The sequence below is a fragment of the Patiria miniata genome, unplaced genomic scaffold, assembly GCF_015706575.1.
Source record: "Patiria miniata isolate m_02_andy unplaced genomic scaffold, ASM1570657v1 HiC_scaffold_3, whole genome shotgun sequence".
NCBI classification, from domain to species: domain Eukaryota; kingdom Metazoa; phylum Echinodermata; class Asteroidea; order Valvatida; family Asterinidae; genus Patiria; species Patiria miniata.
In genome coordinates this window covers 39,871,630-39,896,018 of record NW_024037069.1, presented here as the reverse complement: position 1 = coordinate 39,896,018, position 24,389 = coordinate 39,871,630, and the positions used below count along the sequence as shown (strand labels likewise).

The 24,389-nt window shown below is 39.4% G+C and overlaps 1 protein-coding gene across 2 annotated transcripts in view; it reads right to left on the bottom strand.

Annotated features, from left to right (window-relative positions):
* Positions 1-24,389, bottom strand: part of LOC119738667 (germ cell-specific gene 1-like protein) — a 32,748-nt gene that overhangs the window by 4,992 nt on the left and 3,367 nt on the right. For both annotated transcript variants that reach the window (XM_038213580.1, XM_038213581.1), the window contains exon 2: positions 253-312. In XM_038213580.1, coding sequence (XP_038069508.1) covers positions 253-312 — 60 coding nt within the window. The remainder of the gene's footprint in view (positions 1-252; positions 313-24,389) is intronic.

Below are 24,389 nucleotides of genomic sequence, written 5' to 3'. Positions count from 1 at the left end.
GGTACTGAGGTATGAAAGTGGGAATAAAAGTAGGAACTACGATGATCCTTTGCGGGTAAAATGGGCTACACCAAATCACAATGAAAGATGGGAATCGTAGAACTCAAGTATAGGAATTGGGGATACTTGGACTGGGGATAGGAGTGGGTTTGGAGGGAGAGATAGAGCAGTCAGCTCAGGTATATCATAATTTACAAGGGAATTAGAAACATATTATATACCACACACATACATCGTAGGTCAATAACTTACTCAATTGTTTTGTATTTGTCATCGAAGCCAAGTTGTGGATGATGTTGGAGCACACCCAATCTGTCAAAACAATTAATTAAAAAACAATTTTAAAAAAAATGAGAAAAAGGCTCCTGTTTAGTTTGGATACTTTTATTGATTTATTGATTGCATGTCGGTCTTCAAATCGTACGAGCAATTTGAGATGGAAGGAAATTAGATTCAACAAAAAAAAAAGGCCACAAATGAAATAAACAATCAACGTTTGACACCGCGAAGCTGTGTCAGTGTAACGATCGGAAATAAATTACGGTAAATTAGAGGTTTTTCAAACAACGGCTTCGTTCTGGTTCGGGCTTCATAAACCGACATCAGAATCGTCGAAAAGCCTTGACTGTCCAAACTAAATGATTTTTAATGTTTCCGGCACAAAGAGCAAAGTTGAGCCGGATTCCTTCACGACAGGGGAATGTCCTGCAGCGGAGGCTGGAGACCAGGCAATGTTTGGAAACCGGCTGTCGGGTATTATGTATAGGGCCTACAGGAGCGGATCTAGCTTTCCAGATGCGGGGGAGGGTTGATTTGAATTTAGGGAGGGGTGGAGTGAAGGCGAGCCAATAGCAAGCCCCGGAAAACTTTGAAATCTACAATGCTTTTTCTTGCATTCTAAGGCTATTTGAGAATAAGTTTAGGAACTTTTAAAAATTGACAATAACATTCTGAAGCAAGTGGGTTCATGACCGAGGAACACTTATACTGCGGAGGAGAACCATTAGGTGTCGCCTCTCAGCAAAAGAACCAATCAAAGAGTGTGTATACACCAATAGGCGGGTGTGGACATGTACATCCGAGATTTTGTTTTACATTGGCTTATCTAGTTAAGCTGACAATGACGTAATGCCGTCCACACTTTAACAAAATAATCTTATGCAGATGAGGTACAAAGTGATGGCTATTCCCAACATCTGATGATGATTATGTCGCAAGCTCACAACCTTTTCATTTTTTGGATACGGTCATCCTAGCGAGAACCCAAAACCTCAACAAACAAAATACTACCTGTCCATAGCCTATTTGAACTTTTATGCCCAAAATGGACACCAAATAACGTGTTCTCTATATAACTGTCGCCGTGTTATGCGTTTTGCTTCCTTCTTGATCTGGCGTAATGATTCAACAATAATAAGCCAGAAAGGGAAACTGCACAGGTTCACTGTAAATCAATATCAGATTGAACAAAGGAATCCCGCCCCAGCCAGTACCTTCCACCAACACGATATCAATGAAAGGTTCAAACAATTCATCTTGCGTTTGTTATCGTACACAATGCCTTACCAAAACAACCCGACTGCCAACATAACTGCTATTTTGGTCCTTGTGCACAAAACACAAATTATATTAAATAATCATAATTTTGTAACAGAAAATATGATTTGGCCAGCCGAAGGAAAAAAATAAACACGGTATATAATTTTGTTCCCTTCCAGTAAAATATTACAGAAAATTGGGCGGGAAGTCATCCGTAAACAATGGCCTCCTCGCCTGTTGTCATGGAGGCATGGCTGACAGGGGTATAGCAATCCATGGCGGGAAATTTCGGTTGCCATAGAAACATAGGTCATCAGCCTCGTGGAAAAAAATTACACATTGTAGAATACGAACTGTTGTTACCTTTTGTAGACTGTTAGAATCAGAGAATAGTTTTGTTAGTTTGACATGATGCGCATATGATGCACAAGTTTAAACAATGTTATTATATTTTAAGAAAAAATATATAAATAAATAAAAATCGAGGTACATGCTTCATTTCAGATCCCCTGCTATTTTTCTGTCTACTACGTGGAACTTCGTTCCAGAGCTTTTTTGTACATCTGAGCAGAAATTCCGACCACAGTAAAAAGCACACGCCTTTAATCTTGACAAATGCTTGTCAGTTCAGCTTAATTCAAGAAGCGTGAATAAACTCTATGCAAATTGATTTTGAGATCTTCACGTTCCTTTGGCCTTGATATCAGCCGTTATCCATTATCAACACTGCACTTACGCAGCTTGCGCGGTATCCACTACTTGACACGGTACATAATTGATAAATCATGTAAGGTGGACTGATGGTGTCAGCGACTATAACTTACAGATTACGGGTCGGTGATAACGGTTCAACGTGCGTGTTTTGAGATTTTCACATTTTGCTGCCGGAACCGGTTAATAAAATAGACTCATGGTTGCATTTGTTGGATGAAAGTTTTAGGCTTGTCCAGTAGACTTTACTCACGAGTCGACCATTTGAATTTGAAGGCGAGTAAAGTCATCATTTTTTGCAACTTGCGAGTAGAAATGAAAGCAATGAAATAAAAGTTCAAAGTAATGCCAGTCTGCTCTGGTGAAAAAATGTAAAGAGGTGGTAGAATGCTCGAAGACATTTCCGTCATTTTTCAGGTATATGTAGCCTAAGGTGTGATGAAATAAAAACTACTATTGGGTCTGTCATGAAATGAGTACAAAAGGTACTTTTTGAGAGCTGTTTTTCAGGTCCTGTTTCGACCCGAACGTGTAATTTGTGTAAAAGTCGTCGTTGGGGGCAGCAAACAAAACATAGTAAATCGTGACGTAATAAACAGGACTCCCGTTAAGCGTAGTATAAACGAGTCCTGTTTATTCCACAACTTCTTTAAAAAAAATTTTTTTAAAAACCATTCAACAATTTACAATTTGTAAAATAGATTCGGGGAACACGATTGAAAATGGCCATCACGTGAATACGGTCTATTAACGTTAGTAACTGCTGACAATGAAACTAACGGTGCTGTTGGGCCATTTTATAAAGTTAGGGTCCAAAGTGTGACATTTTTCCTGTCCCTGTTTTACCTTGGTACATTTTAATTTGCCATTCAAGTATCATTAAGAATGACTCCAATTTGGGGGGGGGGGGGGTAGGTAGTTTGCTATTTATAATCACTCTTGGAGGATGACTGCATTAAGGAGTGCATCAGAATAACTCATATCGGGGTCAGGGAACAAAAGTGGACCCCAAATTTATAGAAATCTTTGTACCTAGCGAAGCCTGGGTCGTGAATGATTATGGACGGCCAAATTTGATCTAATATGTGAAGAAAGTAGACTTGGTTTAACGTGTAGTCATTTTGAATCAACTATTGTATTTAGAAGCCTAATGACCCCACAGTGTTAACATTACTCATTGAAATGTCTATCTCTATCTCTATCGGTCGTGCTGTCAATTTGTCCGTCCGTCTGATTGTCAGTCTGTAGGGCTGCAGGCCTACATCTGGTTCGACAAAAAGAATGGTCTGGATTGTTTAGATATTGTACTTACAGCGTGCATTACCGATACCCTCAAGAGTTTATCTGCCAACATCTGACTTGCTCAATCTATCTCGAGTATGCATCTTTACGACGCCACTAACATTTAATGGAATAAATTCAGTTCTAGTCTTTCAAAAACAAAACAAAAAAACGTGACTAATGCCGGATGGCCGGCCGTCAACTATAATCCAAACCCTCACGCAAAAAAAAAACTGAACTCGGAAAACGCCATGCCTTGTGTTTTACTAGGCTTGTGTTTTCATCTAATATAAAAAAAACTGGCAACTTGGACCTTGAACGATGAGATGAGTACGATGAAAAAAAAATGACCACCAAAAAAAAAAAAAAAAACATAGCCGCATGACAGTTGCCTTTCGTTCATCATAGGTAAGTCTGATTACGTGTCACATCATGTCCTCGCCGGCGGTTTTTGATGATTTCTTTACCGTGACATATTGAATTTTTCTCGGGCGGTCTCCCAGCAACGGAAATCGGAAGTATATTGGGCGCGGGGAGGTCTTTTGTAATTTTTCCCGGAATGGCTAGTCACGTTCTGACGTCGCTTTATCATTATTTGGCTGTTCAGTTGAAGACCCGGCACTCGAAATGTTATATTTACAGTGCACTTGTTTGCCCGGTGTGTCGTTTTATATATTTTGGGCACCGTTAGTGTTTGTTTCGTGAATAACGAAAAAGCACTGCACACCAACCATATAGACACTAAATATAGAAAACACATTGGAAAAATGCAAGAATCAAATGACATTAGCAGGAACTTGGGGACTTATTAAATACATTTTGATTAATGGCAATGTAAATTTTGATTCATCAGCAAAGTGATTTCACAGAAAGAAGTACCTTTTCTTCTGTCAACAAATATTTACAACGAAAAAGGAACGCGCAGGACCCAACACCACGGCTAACGGCACAAGATAAACTTGGAACTCTACGAACGCAGCACGATAGCAGTTTCAGCACGTAACGTATCACAACTTGTCTCTTCAATCCCAAGGCAAGGTAATATCGCTCTTCTATTTGTGAACGACTCACAAGCAATGTCAGTTGTGTGCGCGGAGGGAGTGTCTGTATGTCATAGACTTTTGTTGAGTGAATGGCTATTGAATATGACATTCGTTGTGTGATACCGTATATCGTCTTGTATAGGTTTATGTCCTTCCCTTGCCGTTAAGGCCGACAGTAATGACATGAAAGGCGTAGATAACTGCCTACGGAGTATCGACCCCGACAAATTCAGCATTTCAACAACATGTACCATGAAATTGGCGCAGAGCTACGTATTGACGACTTTATTATGATGTACAGTTTACGACGGCTGTTTGATTGCCAAAAAGACGGCTGTTGGGGTGTTGTTTGTTTGTTTGTTTGTTTGTTTGTTGGGATGTTGGGGTGTATATATTTGCTTTTAAGAAAAATCCCAAGGTGGCCTGTTGTTTGCCTCCAGTAGCGGTGTCACCTGGTGGGTTTTTCATCAATAATTGGACAATATCGGGTTGGACTAAAGATAAAATCAAACATTTCCGGTCAGTCACTTTTGAGAGCCTTTTTAACAAAAAAAAAACCGGGGTTCGATAAAAGAGTCGTACCTGGTTTTCACTCGTGAACTTGAGATTCCAGGTCAGAGGTGCTTCAGACCATAGTAGTGGCCACTAATGTATAAACGCTGGATTGAAGTCCCCCCCCCCCCCCACTGGTTGTGTTGGTCATTGTGTTCCCGGAATATTTTGAGAGTTAGGCTTAGGGTCAGGGTTGGGGAACGTAGGTATTGGGGAACATAGGTATTAGAGAACATAGGTATGCACCCAACTATTCCAGCTGCCTTCACTTGTCTATCTCTGGCACGTCGCATTCTTGTCTTTTGTTTGATCACGTGTCCTGTCGTCTTTGTCTTCTTCGTCTCTTTGTCTCGTGTCATGATCCTCTATTGTACCCTGTCTGTCTGTCGGTCTCCCGCCAGATACTTTCAGTTCAATGTTTCGTTTTGTCTCGTACACGTCCTTTCTTTATTCGTCTGGCACGTTCGTTAAAGGGGTCCATTTGTTCACAAGTTGAAGATTTTTTTTTTCATACACGGTGTTGGTACATTCGCTATATATTCTGTCCACTTCACATAATATTATATTCACCGCTGACTTGATAGTGACTGATATATATACCGTGCAAGATTTAAAATAGAGGGGCTGGTACTATACCCTTTACACACTCTAGTCTATTGTAACCTGGACACCCCGGCCCCACACTCTAACTCTAACCATCTAACCCTAACCCTAAGGATTTTGGGGAACATAGGTATTTGGGAACATCGGGTAGACCTCGGAAGAGTTAGCTTTAATAATTGTGCATGCTATAGATTCCGATTACATTGTCACAAGATGTTTTTTTTTTCTTAACGGTTAATCACATAAATAATGAAAGGTTTGCGGAAACACCATGTGCGAATAATTTCTCAACTAAGAGAATGGTTCTGAAAAGAACCAGAGGTATAAACTCGACGTTCCGGTCAGTATGCTCTGACTCTCCTGAAGACGGTCAGAGCATACTGACCGGAACGTCGAGTTTATACCTCTGGTTCTTTTCAGAACCATTCTCTTAGTTGAGAAATTATTCGCACATGGTGTTTCCGCAAACCTTTCATTATTTAGAGTCTCCACCATGCAAAGCCTCAAATCTTACTTGGTTAATTACATTTTAACCAACAAAAATGAACGGCTTTGCTTTGGAATGCCAAATCGGAATTAATTAGACACCCATTTTGTTATCGTACAACTGAGACCAAACAGATTTTCTTGCAAGACTTATTTGTTTTCCCCTGCAAGACCAATTTTATTTTTTGCATGACCATTGTAGTCTTGCACGACAAATATGGTCTTGCATGAAAACAAATTATCTTGCATGACAATTTTGGTCTTGCACGGGAAAAAAATGTGTCTTGCAGGACAGTTTTACTCTTGAACGACTTTTTTTTGGGCTTTCCATATTTTGCATCAGAGACGGTTTTTTTAAATGGAGGTTCTGCAAATCAAGATGGCGCCAAAGTGACGTCACCCACAAGTTCAGTTATTCGGGGAGGTAATTAACAGATCGATTAAAAGGTCAAACTTTCAAGTACGACTCGCCATAGCGAATCGATTTGACCCTAAAGATAAATCACAATGATCGTTGGCGGAAAATTACAAAACCTATAGTTTTTATATACAACTTGTATAAAATGGTTCCACGGTTTAAAGTGAGGTCTGTACAGTTTAAAGTGAGGTCTGTCATCGTGGCTTCGGCAGTGAAATACATCAGTGAAAGTATAGAGAACGTCCTTCATTTAAACCTATACCTTACCACCCACGCGCATTGAAATAAAATTGATAACTCTTTCATCAATGACCTGATCGCAAAATGAGCATGCATATTGCGTCAACGTCATAGAATGGATTGACGTACACAATCATTGAAAATGGGACAAAGACAGGTCCAGTGACGGAAAAAATTGAGTTGATTTTGGTCTTTTCTGTGTGTTTGATATTCATGGGCAACACTTTTTGATGCAGAAAATGGCAAAACGGTAGAAAACCTGTCCCGGGTTAGGACTATGTTAGGTACTGTCACACGAGCGAACATCATGTCATTTTAAGTCAGGGGCCCATCCCCCTGCGGGCTACTTATCAGTTTCAATCCAGTCCAAGTACAATCCCTATTCCCCAAGATCCTTTCAGTACCTCACTACCTCCATCTCAATTTGTCTCCATAATCACACCGATCAATCCTACGGTTGCCCAGGACTACATTATTTTCATCTACCACAAATGTATAGCCCCCGACAATGTTTTGTTGAATATCGCATCGTATTAGTGCTGCGAACAGGATGCACGATGTGCTGCGCCCCTTTTCATTTACTAAAAAGCCGAAGATCAGATCCATAAAAAACATGGAAACCAGACGGCTGTTGTGTGTCTCAGGAGAACATTAAAGCCTATGGGGAAATTTTGGATGGCAGGGTACATTTTAAACAGCATCATCACAAGCTGGAATCAACACCAAATCAGTACAAAATGCCCCATCCTTTTTGTCCACAGTCGTTTAGTGTCAAATAACAAATGTATCTTAGACTAACTGAGGTAAATTAGCATCTCATGCATATACCACATATATCTCCTTGTGAAATTTGCAGCACCAAAATGTATATTGAACGACGTAGTTTTCGCAGTTTATTTGCCATTATCCAGAATTGTTTGTGACCAGGTCTTTAAAAATTCCAGACGTATGTACACAGTAGCCTTTATATTTTTCTAAAAGTTTCACAGACATTGATTACAAACAACTTTAATGTTAGTTTTGATATTTTCTCCTGTTTGAGTCACCCTGATATTTTAATGCACAACGATGTGCGCAGTGATCAACCTTAAATTTGCGAACTTCAGATATTTAACTTGGGGACTTGATCAACACCACCCTAAAAAGCTACAAAAGTACACAACGGATTTTTTTTTAAAAAAGAAATAATGAAAGAAACAAAAACCAGCAACTGTACTCTGAGTGCGAAAATCAGCAGCACCTCGGGGGACGCGAGAGAGATGATACCGTGATCATAAAACAGTCCCTACACACGTAGAACAGACGCCATCAAACATCAATGATGCGAGCATCAGGTTGCCATGGTGATATACCCGACTGCATCACGCGGTTGGAGAACAGCCGCATATATATTACTCTCAAGCCTTTCACCGCCAGGAATTTCCCTCCTTTTTGGTCTTTCATGTGTATCGCTAATAAACGACCTCGTGAGGTAATTTGTCATAATTCGGCTCTTGACTGACTTGGACCTTGCTGAAGATGACAATAATGGAGAGCCATCACACGCTGACTATTCGCTTGCATCCAAGCTAACGAACAGGCGATGCGTAGAGGGATTTTGTTGAAAACACGGCTACGTCTCTGGCCTCGGGTTCAGGGCATTTTCAGGCCCCTGATTTGATGGACTTCCGTTTTTCAAGAAGGGACGGTCATGTCAAAAAATGACAAATGTTCAACTCCTTTCGATTTTGTTTGCTTTTGTTTTCTTTGTTTGCTTTCAAAAATCGTGCAGAGGAACGTAGCGTAGGCCAGAGTGTATTTTTGCTTTCACGAAGAGACAAGCAAATGTTCTGATTAGTGTTGGTTAGGCAACCATCGTATTATTGATAAATACTAGCTTTTACATAAAATGTGGTGAGATTTCAAAGAATCATGTGGGGTTTCTACGGCATAAGAGATGTGGCAATGTTATAAGTGTTTGCAATTTCTAAATAAACGAACTTCTCATGCAATAATCTCAAAACGTTTCCACAAAAATCATCATGTCCGTTCCTCCGTGAAACCGCGACAATTTGAAGGCTTCAAATTGATTCTGGATCAAAAGATGATGTCACAGCTGGAACCAAAGCCGACGTTTGGAAAACAAAAACGATAGTGTCGAAAAACACGCGGGATGTCGACAATCTATGTCTGTAGATGTCGACATCGGACACGTTCACGTATATGAAAGGTTATCAACTTCTCACTAGTACTGTGTGTACATGTGTTGTGATGGATGATGTTGGATCTACATGCACCGAATACATTATCTTCAAATTAAAGATGCCGACCACCTGAGCTAATTTATAAATTAAATGACGTCTTAAAAGTTGACTATCGACATCCTGAGATAATAGTTGATCACATCCATAATGTCTTGAATTTTGAGATAAAACACACAAAAAAGTAATTTGATGCGTTTTTACAGCGACTTATCTTGACAAATTAGTTAATAATGTCCACAACCTGCTTAAAGATGTCATCATCCTACGATGAAGTATCCCAGGATACTTGAGATAATCCAAAAAGCACAATAAACACTCTTACTTTTCAGCGTTATAATGTTAGTGACAAAGCTTTTACAAGCGCAATGAATAAACATGAAAATGCATTTTTCAAATCTAATACGTCCACCATCTGTTAAGGGTCAAGGAGATTACAGACTAGGAGTTTTGGATCATTTCTCTGAATCATTAATTAGATATCGTGGTTCATTGGCTCTGTCATAGACATTATTACTTCCTTTCATAACGATGGAACTGCCTTAACGTGGAATTTTTGGACAATGTCCTTAAATGGTTGATTTTATAAAAAAGATTCATCATTCCATCTTCCGAGATAAAGAGAGTCTCCCATAGATATTCTCGCAGTGGAGATCATGGAATCCTATTTGTTTCAACTCACCTCTTGGGAAACTGTTCAGCCGTTAGCTAAAACAGTCTGGAATCAGAGAATTTTAATTGTGGAAAACCTTCAAAACTTTAGTCTGTTTGACATCATTCAAACAGGTTTCTGTTTACAACCTACAGCTTTCTCGAATGGAATGTTGTTTGGTCTTTGAATCCAATCGCCATAAATAGATTACTTTGTAAGTTGTGTCGTTACTCTGAATACAGGGTGAGTAATTGCATTAACAGTTTGTCTTTTGTGAAACTTTTTACTGCGGTATCCAATTGACGTTTTTGTCCACGAGGCATCAGAATTTTGCGTAAGAGCGGAAACGGTATAATAGAAGACAACATAATAAATTAGAGACAACACAGATTTAGAGCCGACTGAACATTAGCTCAAGCTCTATTTTTTTTCTGTTTCAATTCTTTATGTTTATGCAACTATACTGTAGTTACTTGTGTCCTTCATTGTTCACACAATTGGAGCTCTGCCCTCTACTTGGCAACCCTGCAAGGCAATGCATGTCTCAGCTCTAGACCTCATGGAAAGAACGGCTCTGGGGACACATTTTGTGCTCGTGCAATTTTTAGACGCCTCGTGGACAAAAACGTAAATCGGGTACCGAGTAAAAAAGGTTCACAAAAGACAAACGGTAAATGCGATTAACTTCATTTTTTTCACACAAGGTTACTAACGAATATGTCATTCTTACATTATAAAAATTCAAACCTTCAACTTGGGTTTGAAACAAAGGCGGCTCCAGACCTTTGCATTATTGCATTTTTGACTCACCCTGTAGGTTGCTCGGTATACTAGCAGTACCTCTACTTTGAAACAAAACATTGAAGCTCAAAGGGAAATCGTTACAAATGTCTAATTCGTAATTGTGGATTTGAATTCGTAATAATATCTAAATGGTACCATTCTGTTTAATGGTTTGTACTCCCAGCTGGTCATCTTACACAACAACGAAGCCGCTTGAAAACGAGAGAATGGGTTTTAACGAACTCGTATTTTTTTTTTTTGGAAATGAATGAAAGTCTCAAATATTACTTTGAGCTCGTAAAAGCGGAGTCTGGTTTTTTGCGTGCCTGGATTTATAGACACAGCTGCCTGGCTGTGCTGGGGTGAATGGATGGAGTTGCCCGGAAACCGTCGCCTTGCGTATTATCGCCGACCTCATCAACCACTTTTATCATTTCATTTAATCAACCATCCGTTCATGCGTGTACCTCTCTTCTCATCCCCAGCGAGGCCTTATAATACTAGGAAGTATACGAGTTAATATTCAAACCTTAAAATATTAATGGGATATCTTCATTTGGGCTCGTAGAATCGGCAGAGTTATATTGGCGAAGTGGTACTTTCCTCACCTTCCACCTCGGTGGCCTGAGTTCGAATCCAACCCAGGTCGAACTGTGGATTGGATTTTCAATCCTTTACTAATGCCGTGGATTTTGGGGGAATGCGCGTGTAGTTTTTTTTTCGGGAGGGGTATCTTTGTGGGATTTTCCCCACCTCTTAACATTTCATCATTCTCTCAATCGGAGGATCTTTCGATTTCGTACCCACAAAGATGTAAGCCCGTAGTGAGCCCGTAATTACAGTGAAATTCGAAGAGAAATTCCAAGATGTGACGTGCATCCTCCTTGGACGTCTTACTGAAATCGTCAATGCAGAGTCTTTTTGGCTTTAGACCTTTTTTAATACTGAAAACAGTGAAAAGGTTGCAGACAGTGGCTTCTCTTCTCTATGCAAAAATCGGAGGATCAAGATGTAATCCTTTGAAGTTCCATTTAATTAAATTATGGTCCCGATAATTCCTGTCGCAAAGTTCAAGCCTGTTACAAAATCCTATCCGCTCCTTCACATCACGAGGCAGTACTGTTGTTCCTGTCCACGCTTTACGCTTTTATGGCTGATTGCATGACGTTTAGTGTGGCCAGCTATGAATGGAAATTCCATTTAGGCCTAGAGGATGCACATGTGGCTAAAACAAAATAAAAGCACGCCGGATTTTGAACGAAGCATATGTTCTACATGTTCAACATTCAGCATTTTTTGTATATTATGGCGGACACAACATGGACTGCGTGAATTTAGTTATTAACAAACGAGTTTACCTAATAAGTCTCTATCTGTTTTAAATTTGGTGACAGGTATTTTTTTATATGGTTTATGTATGCGCACGACTACACAGATGGAGGAACGCGTTTGCCTTTAGCTAAAGTTCTGAAACCACATGGTGTTTTTTAGTAGTTATTTTTTTTAATTCCTGTGTTAATGTATCATCGGTTTTATTTTAGTGATTATTATTTGTGCCTTCCCTGAATAGCCAACATCAATAACTGACCTTATGAAAGAATCGCATTATCCTGCAGTTGTAAAAAGGGGAAGCGTAATTCCCCTGTCAGCTCACGGGCCGATCGTCATCAATCTCCCCGCCAGAAACACCTGTATCGTCCCGATTTGGCCAACACAAATGTCGGAGTATCCGACAGTTATATGAGCAAAACATGACACGGAAAGGGCAGGGCTTGAATATTCCCGACCATTGTCTTGAGAAGAAACCAATTAAAATTGATGTTTCCTTTGATGCACTATTAAACAGGTCAACATTTTGGTTTGAAGTTATAGCTGAAGCACACGCGCTGTATACAGATGAAATAAAACGATGGCGGTTCGCAGGGTTAATACACGAAAACACCTGTTTACATGGCGAGTATTCAATTATTCCCTTCCGACCTATAGTATTATCTGAAGCAGGTCGCTATTCATTAGTGTGTTATAAATCAGTGCATTTTCGATCACAAATAATCTTCAGTGCCTGTATGATGTTTCCTTCACAGCCGAAACAATATTTCATCCTTAGCTAGACCTTTGTTCTGTTCAGATTGTTGCTCAATTTCAATCTCAATTCTGGTTTATTAGACTTAAATAATTTGGCTTACACAAATTGCGATTAAATTACAAATATACAAAGCATTAACATATTCAGAATTCAAATTCATGATTAATCAATCAATTTCTAAAAATGAGTAAGAAGAAGACATTGTTTAAAAAGGGGGTACGTGTATTAAACAAGAACAACAATGACAGCTGCAAGAGGGGCTACAGAAATATGGGCAGATGAAGAGAGCTACAGTCAAATGATGGATTGGATTTGGAATTAGCCTAATGAGTTATGAGGATGCTGAATGCAGCATCTGCTCCATGGATGGTACTTGCGAGTCTTTGTCAGTCTATGAGTTCTTATTCGTAGATTTTCTAGTTGCCGTGTGCTTCTTAAAGTATGCTCTGGCAAATAAACAGCGTTCTGGTGGCAAGAGGTGGCGGTGTCTATTGGAGATAAGTAAGGACTTCGCAAAATTCAGAACAGATGAACACGTCTCTGGTACAAAGACTCAGTTCTGTTCAGATTGTTGTTTTATTGTGTAACAAAGATGGAGTTGTAATTCAAACGCTGATCTATTTTGGTTTCATTTTGTCTGCTTCTGTTTTTCTTGAATTTACAACTCGTCTGAACTCACTCTTTTTTATTCCACCCTCACTTTGAATAAGACGGTTGGAGAAAAATCATTACAATTCAGTGGGTCGATTCAAACATGCCTAGAAAGCTCTCATCTCCCAATATCTCACATAGCTTGCTTCTCATTTGGTTTTTCAGCAAATGGTTTTATTTTTCTCTTCATACGTATGTTCTAATCCGTAAGTGTTCATGCTTGTAGGTTCTGTCTTGGACCAACTGTCCGTGTGTGCTTGTTTTTGTTTTGTGTTTGTCCGTCCAAGGCATCTCGTCACAAGCATAGGCTTCTAGAGAATGCCTCGGTATAGGAGTGCTGTGGCCTCGTGGTTAAGGGCACCGATTCGTGGTCGGTGGGTAAAGCTGCAGGTTGTGGGTTCGAGTCCTGGCGGGGTCATGGTGCGTGTGCCCTTGGGCAAGGCACTTTGTCACTCATTGCTTCTCTCCACCCAGGAGTAAATGGGTACCCGTGAGGGCAGAGATGGTTATTGTGATTGAATTAGCTTCCTTGCGCCTAACAGGCTGCATCGAGCTGTTTACTCAGGGAGCTGAGATGGTATTTGGAATGTTTCATGTGCCCAATGAGCAGGGGTAATAGTGATGTAGCGCCTTGAGCACCAGTCCTGATGGATACGTGCGCTTTATAAATATCCACTATTATTATTATTATTATTATTAGGCCTATATATAATCTTCGCCTCTTACACCTTTTTGACAATTCCATATACTTATTCATTTACCTATGCGCGTATTCTCTTCTTATATTTCTCATTTGGTACGGAAATAAATGCGAGTTTGAATTGATTTGAAAACATACGAATGGTTCCTCATCAGCCAGGGTTCTGATTCTGAACACCAAACCCCACACAAAAGATGCGCATACATCACATTCCTTTGTCGGCTTGCATGCACCACTAATCCTTAATTAGTTTACTGACTCTGCTTTCCTGTGCTTTGTAATAAAAAAAAAATATGCAGGCTTTCTCCATTCTGTGATATCAGTTCACCTCAGCAGTCAGCGTACCTAATGGTTATACTAACAATATTATATACGGAGATTTGCAAAACGCAAGATTTGACACTCAGAACTCGCCGATAACTTAAGAAAATGGACGTGTGATGTGATAAAGGATCGTCTTGCACGTATATCTTATGCAATTATGGAGACCTCGCGCTACTATTACATGTATATCTCTAATCCCAAGGGGAATAGTTTACATTAGTGACTTTCTCGCAGAAATATTATTTGCATATGTAAGCCACCTTTTCGGATCTGAAAAGATGACTTATTTATTCAAACATTTTTTCTCAGAGGAATGATCAAGACAAGTGAAGTATAGTGCGAGTTCAATTGACAACAATCAGAAAAAAAATAATCGTAAAATCTCATCTTGTTTCTACACAGCTTCAGAAGGATATATAACACGGTTGAAGGTGGCAAGGAACACGTGCCATTGCTTTCACGGAAAGAATGCGCCATCTCGACTAAAATATGGCAAAGAACATAACTTTCATTTACGTTCATGTAATGTTCACTAATATGTCTTATTACCTACCGAATGAATGGCAGAAACATTGCTCAAATGAAGATGGGTCTGGTATCAAGAACCCTGTGGATTTTTTTCACCACCTGAAATGGTATCGTTTGTAAGAATACTATACAAATGAGTTAGCAACGGAGACTGGTTGCGAGAACCCCACACAATGCTGCAAACCTTTTCTCTGTTTTCTCAGAGTGTATAATATCATTGAGTTGAAACTTAAACAGGTTATTTGCTATGCACCTTTCTTTAAAGTTGGTGTATATACGTGCTTGTTGGGTGTAGCACTTTGAGAAGTAGATTTTCAAATTGAATTGATAATTTTCTAGCATTACGTTAGTTATGAGCTTTGCAATGAGACATAGCACGAAAAAAAATCGGTCAATGACAAGTAATAAATTAAATAATTTCAAGTTTTGAATTAAAGAGCGGGACGCTCCTAACTCGTTGTGAATAGTGTGCGCAATTTCTGAACGGGAGCGCGCCATTTAAAACCAATTTTTAAAACTGTACAAAGGCCTGCAAAAACAAACTAGCTAATTTATTTGTTACAGGTCACTATATTCCTTTAAATTTCGGTCGGAAAAGAAAAATCGAAATTTTGAAAAAGCACGTATATACCAATTTTAAGATTTTGACTTTTTGGGGGGCTTCAAAAAATGCCAAAAAAATTAATGGCCCTACGTACCCTTAAGCAAATTACAACCTGATTGAATAAAATACGATGAAATCTACAGAACACTAATTGGAATCAAAGTTATATGATCCACCATTAAGGACTGAAAAGGAGAAATGTATTTTGAGTGAAGTAAACGCTTATATTTTGCCCCTGATATTTTGTTGGGAACTGGGAAGTACTAAATTAATATTAATACTCGTCGGTATTGCCACGAGTCTAGCTCATTCGATTATCTGTTCATCGCACTGTGAAGACCTCTTGCCAAAAATAGACTCGAAATGGCCGGAACGAGACAAACAGAGGCAGGAATTATCCGTCAGACTTTGAATAATACGCCTATCGTCTACAGTCGTTCGCTCCATTCGGTAATTGATAATTGAATTTAAAAAAATACTTCTTCTTTTTTTTTAGGAAAGGTTCGTTCTTGGAAAGGTTTCAATACGTCTCGTGACAATTATTCACTGATTCAGAAAAAACCCATTAGATTACTCGACAGTGACAAGTGTTGATATCGGTGCATACTGCATCGGATGTAGGAGCGGGTTAACAGCAGAAATGTATTGATGTGCGTGCCCAAAATGTCTCGTGCTGCTTTGACAAACTCTCTTGACAGCAAATACAGGGCTCTATCTACAGGGTGGTGCAAAGAGAAGGAAACCCACTTTTGACAGCAATTTTCACCTACTTGTTAAAGCTATAGTCCATCATTTGCAGCAATCCGAAAAGTAACTGGCATATTATTGTTGAAAAACATACTTGGTTGAAAGATAGTAAGTGGACTAAACTCCCTGTGAAATTAGTCTTTCTGACAAGCTATCATTTTGAAGTAATCAACGAAAAAAGGCCTTTCCAACGGTGCGTCTTAAGACGCACCGTAGGAAAATTTAAATTAGTAGTTCGTTTTGTTATTCGGCGCAGCGCGCGCAAGCATTGGCACGACGCACAGGCGCGCGGGGTTGTATAGCTGATTCAAAACATGATTCAGCAACTTTTGATTTGAAATTGAGATCCTAGAATGCTGTTTTTCTCGGAATATACAGCTGAAGCTGAGCTGAAACTTCATCAGGTTAGTTGTTCAGTATCCTTCATTAGATTTTGAACACTTTTGTTGCTTCAAACGAACAAAATGCACAAATTACAAATGATGGACTATTATCTTTAAGCACATGTCATGTGCCAATTTAAACCCGTTTGTCCACGGATGGCTTTATTCTATCCGCTTGACTTGTATTCAAATTAAGGGAATTCCTGCGATTATTTTAAATTTTGTTTTCAACACGTATGGTTGAAGAGCTATACTTCACTACATTATAAAAAATACAAATAAGTTAAGTAAGTAGTTTAAAAGTCCTGTAAAAGTGGGTTTCCTTCTTTTTACACCACTCTGTATAGGGACAATTCGGTCTGCCGGTCAGATGTCTTTCAAACGCGCTATTCATTTTGTTTAAAATCAAATTTCTACATAAAAATCTTAATGTCGATAACCACCAAAAAACTAAATGATGGTAAGTGCACAATAACAAAGTTGTTGACAGCTCAAGACATGGTAAAAGAATTCACACATATTAAAAAAATAATTATAAACAAAAAACAGACAGGCGCTCAAAACATACCGCATAAAAAGAAAATAACAGGGCACTAAACACTCATCTGCGTCGAAGCAGATGAAGTTCACGGCTATAGATTTCTGCATCTTCATCACATTAAAGATGCTTTTTTTTCAATTGCTATTTTCCTAGCAATATAAATCGTATTCACTTTCGAATGAGACATGGAACGAAAAAAATCCAAAAATTGGAAACATGGGTGCCAGACAATAATGTTCTTCCCGCAGTGCATGCATAATCGGAATAAAGTAGTTCTTTCGTAAAAACAAAAACTACTAACTGAAACTTCGTTAAAACAATTCCATTTTTTAAAGAGCACGGGTATGCAACTTTAAAACTCACCTTTTCAAACCGCATTTTTATCTCCGCCAAAGAGGTTATGTTTTTATAGGATTTGGTTAGTTTGTTTGTTGCGTGGTTGTTTGTCTGTTAATTAACAAGATAACTCAAAAAGTTATGGACGGACTTGCATGAAAAAAATGTAGGGGTGGTCCTTGGTGAAAGTACAAATTAGATTTTGAAAGTGATCCGGATCTGGGTCTGGATCCAGGATTATTTTTAAGGATTCTTCACCATTTATGCGAGTATTTCTTTTAGGTGTACTGACAATATGGCGGAGGTTAGCGCTCTCTGAGTGCTTTCTATAGTGTTTAACTTGGATTCAATTGTGTTCAAATAGAATTCAAGGAGACCACTTTGGATGGGCTTACCCTGATGTGACCCGATAGCTTGATCGCCGGGGACATGTTTCATAAACCCCTATTAATCCTTATTGAAAAAATCACTGACGTTTATGTGCATAATGCGTGGGGGAATGAACTCCATGGCAATTTCTTGTTGCAGCAGGAATGGATTATACCGTGTTGTCCTGTTGAAAGTTAGCACTATAATACGTGTAAAGGTACCACTAAGGAGACACGTTATCGTAATTTCTTCGCACGATGGGAAACATCGGTCATTAGGGAGACATTTTCATGTCTCCCTAATGTCGCAGCCCCGCTTTAGAGGCACAATTTTGCAGTCGCAATTAGGTTATATTTGTTGCTCGTGGTCTAATTAGTAAACATACCGAAATTCGTGGAAAAAGGACAAGGGAATATTGGGTTAGGGCACATTTAAGTTTTAAAAAATTTGTTTAGAAGTCTATGGGGATGTCTCCCAAATGTCCAATCCAGGGTAATGATAATAATGCTATTATTTCTTAGATTGCTGGCGAATGAATGGGGAAAAAAGTATATACTTAATCCCCTTCCCCTTTTGAAAAAATAAAATACTAGAGCCCTCACGCCCCCCCCCCAAAAAAAATGGTTCTGGATCCGCCCCTGCTGACAAGTTAAATGGTTTAAATATTTGCATGGTTTAACATTTCCTTTCCTTCGTCAGTCTTGAAAAGCTCAAATTGGATATTAAGGCAATTTTACACGCATCAAATGCAGTTTACCCATCATTTCGCCCCACTGACCGAGTGACTAGGTTTACGTGAACCGTTACGCAGTGCAAATGAAATGAAAGAAAGTGTCAAGCAACTGCAAGACTCATCTTAAAGGTGCAATTTTGTCTAGAGATTGCAATGAATTGAGGTTTTGGATTGGTCACTTATTTTAAAGGTCAAAGTCACAGAAAATTCATGTCTGTATTCATTGTACATGTATGTCCTATACAGAGCATAATGTTGAAAACACCTCCTTTTTTAACACCTGACGCAGCAGTTATTGTTTGGTTGCGTTGCTTATTTCCTCCCCCTTTCTAATTTGCAACGGCCCGTCTCTCACTCCCCCTCCCCCCACCCCCCCACTCCCTCATGTACAGGGGCCGTACTTGATGAAAAGCAAGAAAGTGATAATGCACCGTGAGAAATCAGGTCCCCCAACAATGGGAGCACTGAAATAACTTTTTTTTCCGAATAAGAACGTGCATGACTTGAGCCAAGCACTTCAACAGCTCGATTTTGAGGTCAAAAAAATTCTCCAAATTTCCTTCGCGCAAAATCCGAAAATGTAAAAGTAAAATTGTGTGCACTTCTAAATTTTTACTTTTGAATGATCTTTCCAATTTTCCCATAGCTCGAATTGTCTTTCTGCAGCCTATCTATCTTTCATAGTAATTGGGTTTTAACGCCCAAAAACCCCCAAAATTCACCTTCAATATTTTCAGAAACTGCCGTCCCTTCTGTTGTCCTCAGAATCCGACAAAATGACACTGAGATTTAACGAACTTTAAATATTTAATTACCGACCGTGTAAAACTTTTTTAAATTTCACACATCTGCAATTTTTTTTAACGTGATATGTCGGGGAGAACGAAACTTTCACGACGAAGTTCGGCTCGGCTGACACTTCTTGGCTCAAAGTAATGATTTATAGGAAGTCCACACTCTTACACCTTGGCCAGGGGCCTCGGGTTCTCAATATTTGAAAAGGTGAGTCACTCCCCCGGGAAAGGTTCTTCACACCGCAGTGTCATCGCTCCCTCCGGGTTGGTAACTGCGAGGTGTTAAGTACGTCATCGTGACGTCACTAGGTGTTGCTCAAGAGTGTCGCTAGTACTAGGTACTGCTTCGATTTCAGATTTAATTTCGTTTTGGAGATGGATTGATTTTAGTTATATGTCTCGGTCGCAAATAGCAAACGAAAGTGCAACATATAGACTCTCATGCGTCCCTTATCAACAGATAAAGACGACATTAAAATTACATTAAAGATAACAAAATAGAAGTATACATTCGTAAACATGAACATAACAGAAATAATCCACCACAAGCAATAATTCACAAGGCAACGATACTGCAGAATACTCTCATAAGTCCGGACAAAAGAGACAAACATATGTGAAATGAAGTTGTGTACGAAATACTTTGAAAAACATAAGTCAATGGTTCTTATAAAAAAGGACAGAAATGAAAACAGTAAATGCAACAACAAAAGAGTATTCGTGGAAAAAGCAACACAAGCAAAGATATTGTGCCTATGATGAAGCTTGATGAAAACAAGTAGTGCGGACAAAGACAATACAGCAAAATAAAAACAAAGGCAAAAGAACACAGAACAAGACGAATAAATTACTAGAAAAGTGGGTGGAGCGGGGAACGGGGCAGGACAGAGATGAAGTTGTCAATTTGTATATTATTATTATTATTATTATTTATTCGACCAAAACAATACACAATAAACAAACTCGGTATGAAAAACAAAACTAAAAAAAAATTTACGAAATACAAAATAAAACAAAAAAAACACAAAAGACGACACTGTATAAGTGTAAGTGTAAGTGTAGGGGCTACAAAAACAACGCATAATATGAAGACATCCGAAGACAAGTATATTCTGCCACCAAGCGACAGGACGGGGAAATTCACCAAGGATTATGCATGACATTGTACAGACGAATCCGGGCACGTGATCACCGTACACTCACGAGGCCCCTTTCAATGGCGGAATTTGCCAACTATTGTACAAAGCAACTGCCCCATGACGGATTTCTGAACAATAGCTAGCACAATGCTTTCGCCATTGAAGGGGGCCTTCGTGATAGAATTGATAGCGTTCCTGGATGGGTGTATAGTCTACATCACTCGATCAGGATTTTTTTTTAAATACAGGATACTTTTTGTTCAGCTTAAAATTAGCCCGCAACACCTCGCCAACCAAAGCCGCAACGATCAGAGTTGAGGGAAGTACAGACCCGCCGGAGGATCGATCCGATACACGGCCCGGACACAAGGCCCTCGCAGCGGCGTGTTAGGTTTCATTTCAGCCACACCTCACGCAGATTAAAGCCGACAAAATGGAAATAGATATTTTCGAGCCCAGGGGGGCTACGGCCGGCGGTTGAACACAGTAAGTGTGAAAACACATACATGCGGTGTTTTTGAACCACTGGCTACTTGGAGTTAGACAGATGTCTTCCATTGATCCCCTTCCGTCTGCCCCAACTGATTACATTCCGTTCTGTGCTTTTCATGAGGACAAAGGCGAACTTATTGGCTTTATTCCAATTTTCTGGTGCAATGCCAGTTACGCAACCTCGTTCCCAGCGTGTCGAGCAGTACGCTCCCACCACCTGCTCTCTCACCCTGGTATTGGGTCATTTGCATATCCATTTTTTTTGATACGTATGTAAATGAGGAATAGTCTGGTGTCTGCCTGTGCTTTACATCAGTGTTCGTTTTTGTATGTGGTGTCTGGGAGTAAAAACAGAATCTATTCGTCGCGGCGAATTTTCTGTTCAAAGTTTAAAATGTTACAATCTTATCCAGCCAATTATGCATTATCGCATTTGATATTAATATGAGTGAATTACTGAAGGAAAGGATTATTTTTGAGAAGGTGTGGACGTATTAAATAATAATTTTAATAAAGCAATGAACGTGAAAACACGTAATGCACGTTGGAAATAAAAACACCAAGTACACGATATAAATCATTATCTGCTGATTGCGCTATCGAATCAGGATACAGAAAGCAAGTTCCCATCCCAGGGCTTACTATTGGAAACGACTGAGGTTGAAAATAAAGTAAGCCCTTGGGACGAGGTTGGCCAGTTACGGTGCTAGACTGGTCCCCGGCCCCCTCAAAAATATATGGGGACCGGTATAGCTAGCTCCCATTTAAAGCCATTGATTGGATCGCATCATGGTTGTTTATTTTTGAATCGCTGCTGAGCTTTGTGCATGGGCGGTGATTGAACACACGATTATCAAAAAACTCACTCTTGCTTTCCACAAAAAGTACTCAAAATCGTTAGTGTCTCCATGAGGGCCACTTTCAGGCATTTCAACTGCATTGGTTTTAAATACTGAACAGTAATTTCCCTCTATTGATATTGTCAGAGACACTTTTGAATTCAGCAAAAATCGAAGCTCATCACCTCAGAAATTGCACATTTTGTGCAGGCTGGTTGCGCGCAACCATTACCGTTGTGATTTTGAATTCACGAGGCGGGATTCAGACCTATGCACGTCATGCATATAAGTTTCATACATCAAGAGGAATGCCTCCTGATGTAGTCAGGTTCACTGGTAGCTACCTGTCCCAATATTTGAATTCCGAATGACAATGAGGACATGGAACCAGACTATTACGGTATTTGCGTCCTTGTACGGAGGCCTTACTTCAACCTGTTAGTTATGATTTTGTTTTCGTAACTTTGCACAATTTGCATGTGCATTGTAAGACTTGATGATGGGTTTACACCAAATATATTAAATCCATACAAAATTAAAGTTCCCGCAATTTTTCGTAAGCCTCCGTACACTTCTGTTTACACTTAGTATCCGTAGACATCTCCCAGTTTTGAACAACCGTCCACAGCCTCAAAATCATGATTGCCATCATATATACTTTCTTTAAAAAATAAGGACCCTTCGAAAATATGTACAGCATCAAGAACGATCGAGGGTTCACTAGTGTCGATAGATTTACATCAACCACTCCAGAATTATTTGAGCATGAATTTCCGCGGGGCCTGCATGAAGTGAAGAGAATATATACTTTTACGACTTTTGTGACTTCGTTGCGCGCTGAATAATTTACAGAACAGATGCATGCGCACTCATCCAACGCAGCAATTGGTACAATGCACACAAACCGTTCTGCACCACTATAGGGTAAGACTTCATCATGATGGGTTTACAATGACAAGCCTATGTATACCATTATAATGGTAAGTGCCAAGCTATATTGGTATATGACTATAGACATTATCTGAGTATAATTTTAGCAGATATTAAAAGCGACACTGGAAAACCATTGTGAGGTGGATGGGCCCTACCATTAGACTTAAATGTGACATTATGGTACGGCAGTACATGGTATTTTGACCGCAATGTATCGCTGCGATATAGGTATAATGTTCACAATAAGCTTCGATGTTCTGGACCCATTGTGAAGATGTCTGCAAACAGCTCTCTGATTTCACTTGATTAGATAGAGGAAATTTTTACATTGCGACACTAAGGGAAGCCGCCGTTCATTTTAAGGGACAAACAGCTCAATTCGTGGCAGGCCGGACTCGTTGTGAGATGGTTCGGGCAGTTATACAATTTACTGTAAATGAAGCTATGATAAAACACCAGAAAGGCCTACTTTCGATAGCCGGAGAATAACGTCGCGTACTAGTATGAGTTACACCTGATACGCATATTGCATGCGTAATAAATGTATTGAGCTTTAGGTTTCGGTTTTGGCTCGCGTCTCAGTACGCTCTACCCACACGTGATCCTGTACACGTATAGCGTGTTCATGCAATATGCATGAATGGCCGGTCACTAATGTTGTTACTAAAAATGTAAAAACATCACAATATAAACGTTCCATAAAGGTTACGTGCTGTCTGAGATATCAAAGAATATGGGAATGATCAAATTATCATTTTTGGACTAAAGTTGGAGTAAATTCACAGACTAACTATATGCGTGCGTATCAGGTGGCTGATAATCACACGTAATTTCCGTATCACTTTCCCGTATCAAGTACGAGAGCAACGCACAAACTGGTGACGTCACACGTAAAATCGATCACGATACGTGATACGGGCGTGGATTTTGTACCTACCAAGTTAAACTCCCCCATATTGAAAATGGACAATGCAAATGCAATGTTAAACATGAAAAAAATCATTTATCAATTATTTACCTTTCGCAAAACAAAATTACATCTCCAGTGCCTTGGATGAAATTTGCAATTTTGAGAAACTAATATTTGCAGTTCTTTCAGCATGTCTTATTCGTAAACTCAAATGTCTCATAATCGTTTTACAGTGGAACGGTAGAAAGAAAGTATTGTAAGATAGAAAAAAATCCGACCGACGGTTGACGTAAATAGAGAAACAAACGCTACAGAAAATGTTAAGGTCTATATCTAAAACAACTTGAACAAAAAATTGAGAGAAAAAATTATCAATGACGTCTAGGGAAGATACAATGCCACGTATAGGCACTCTACCCTCGACAAGCATTTTTGTTGTTATTCTCCGGCGAACTAAAAATGTTGTTATTCTCAGTTAACGAACGTCCGTTGTGTTTTTAATTGAATAAGACTTGAATGGTTTCCACTGGCGTTGCACGGCAACATTTTTGAGGTTCAAGTTCGTTTCTTGCTTTCATCGCTGTCTGCAGTGTACCGTGTAAAAAGGGCTTTCGTTATGGGGTAGGAGAATCGATTTTTGAGATTCTTTTCACGGGAAACACACAAAAACGATTCTTCTTCGTTGCATGCTCAAACGCATGTACGGTTTTCCCGTAGGGGGAATCATGTTCC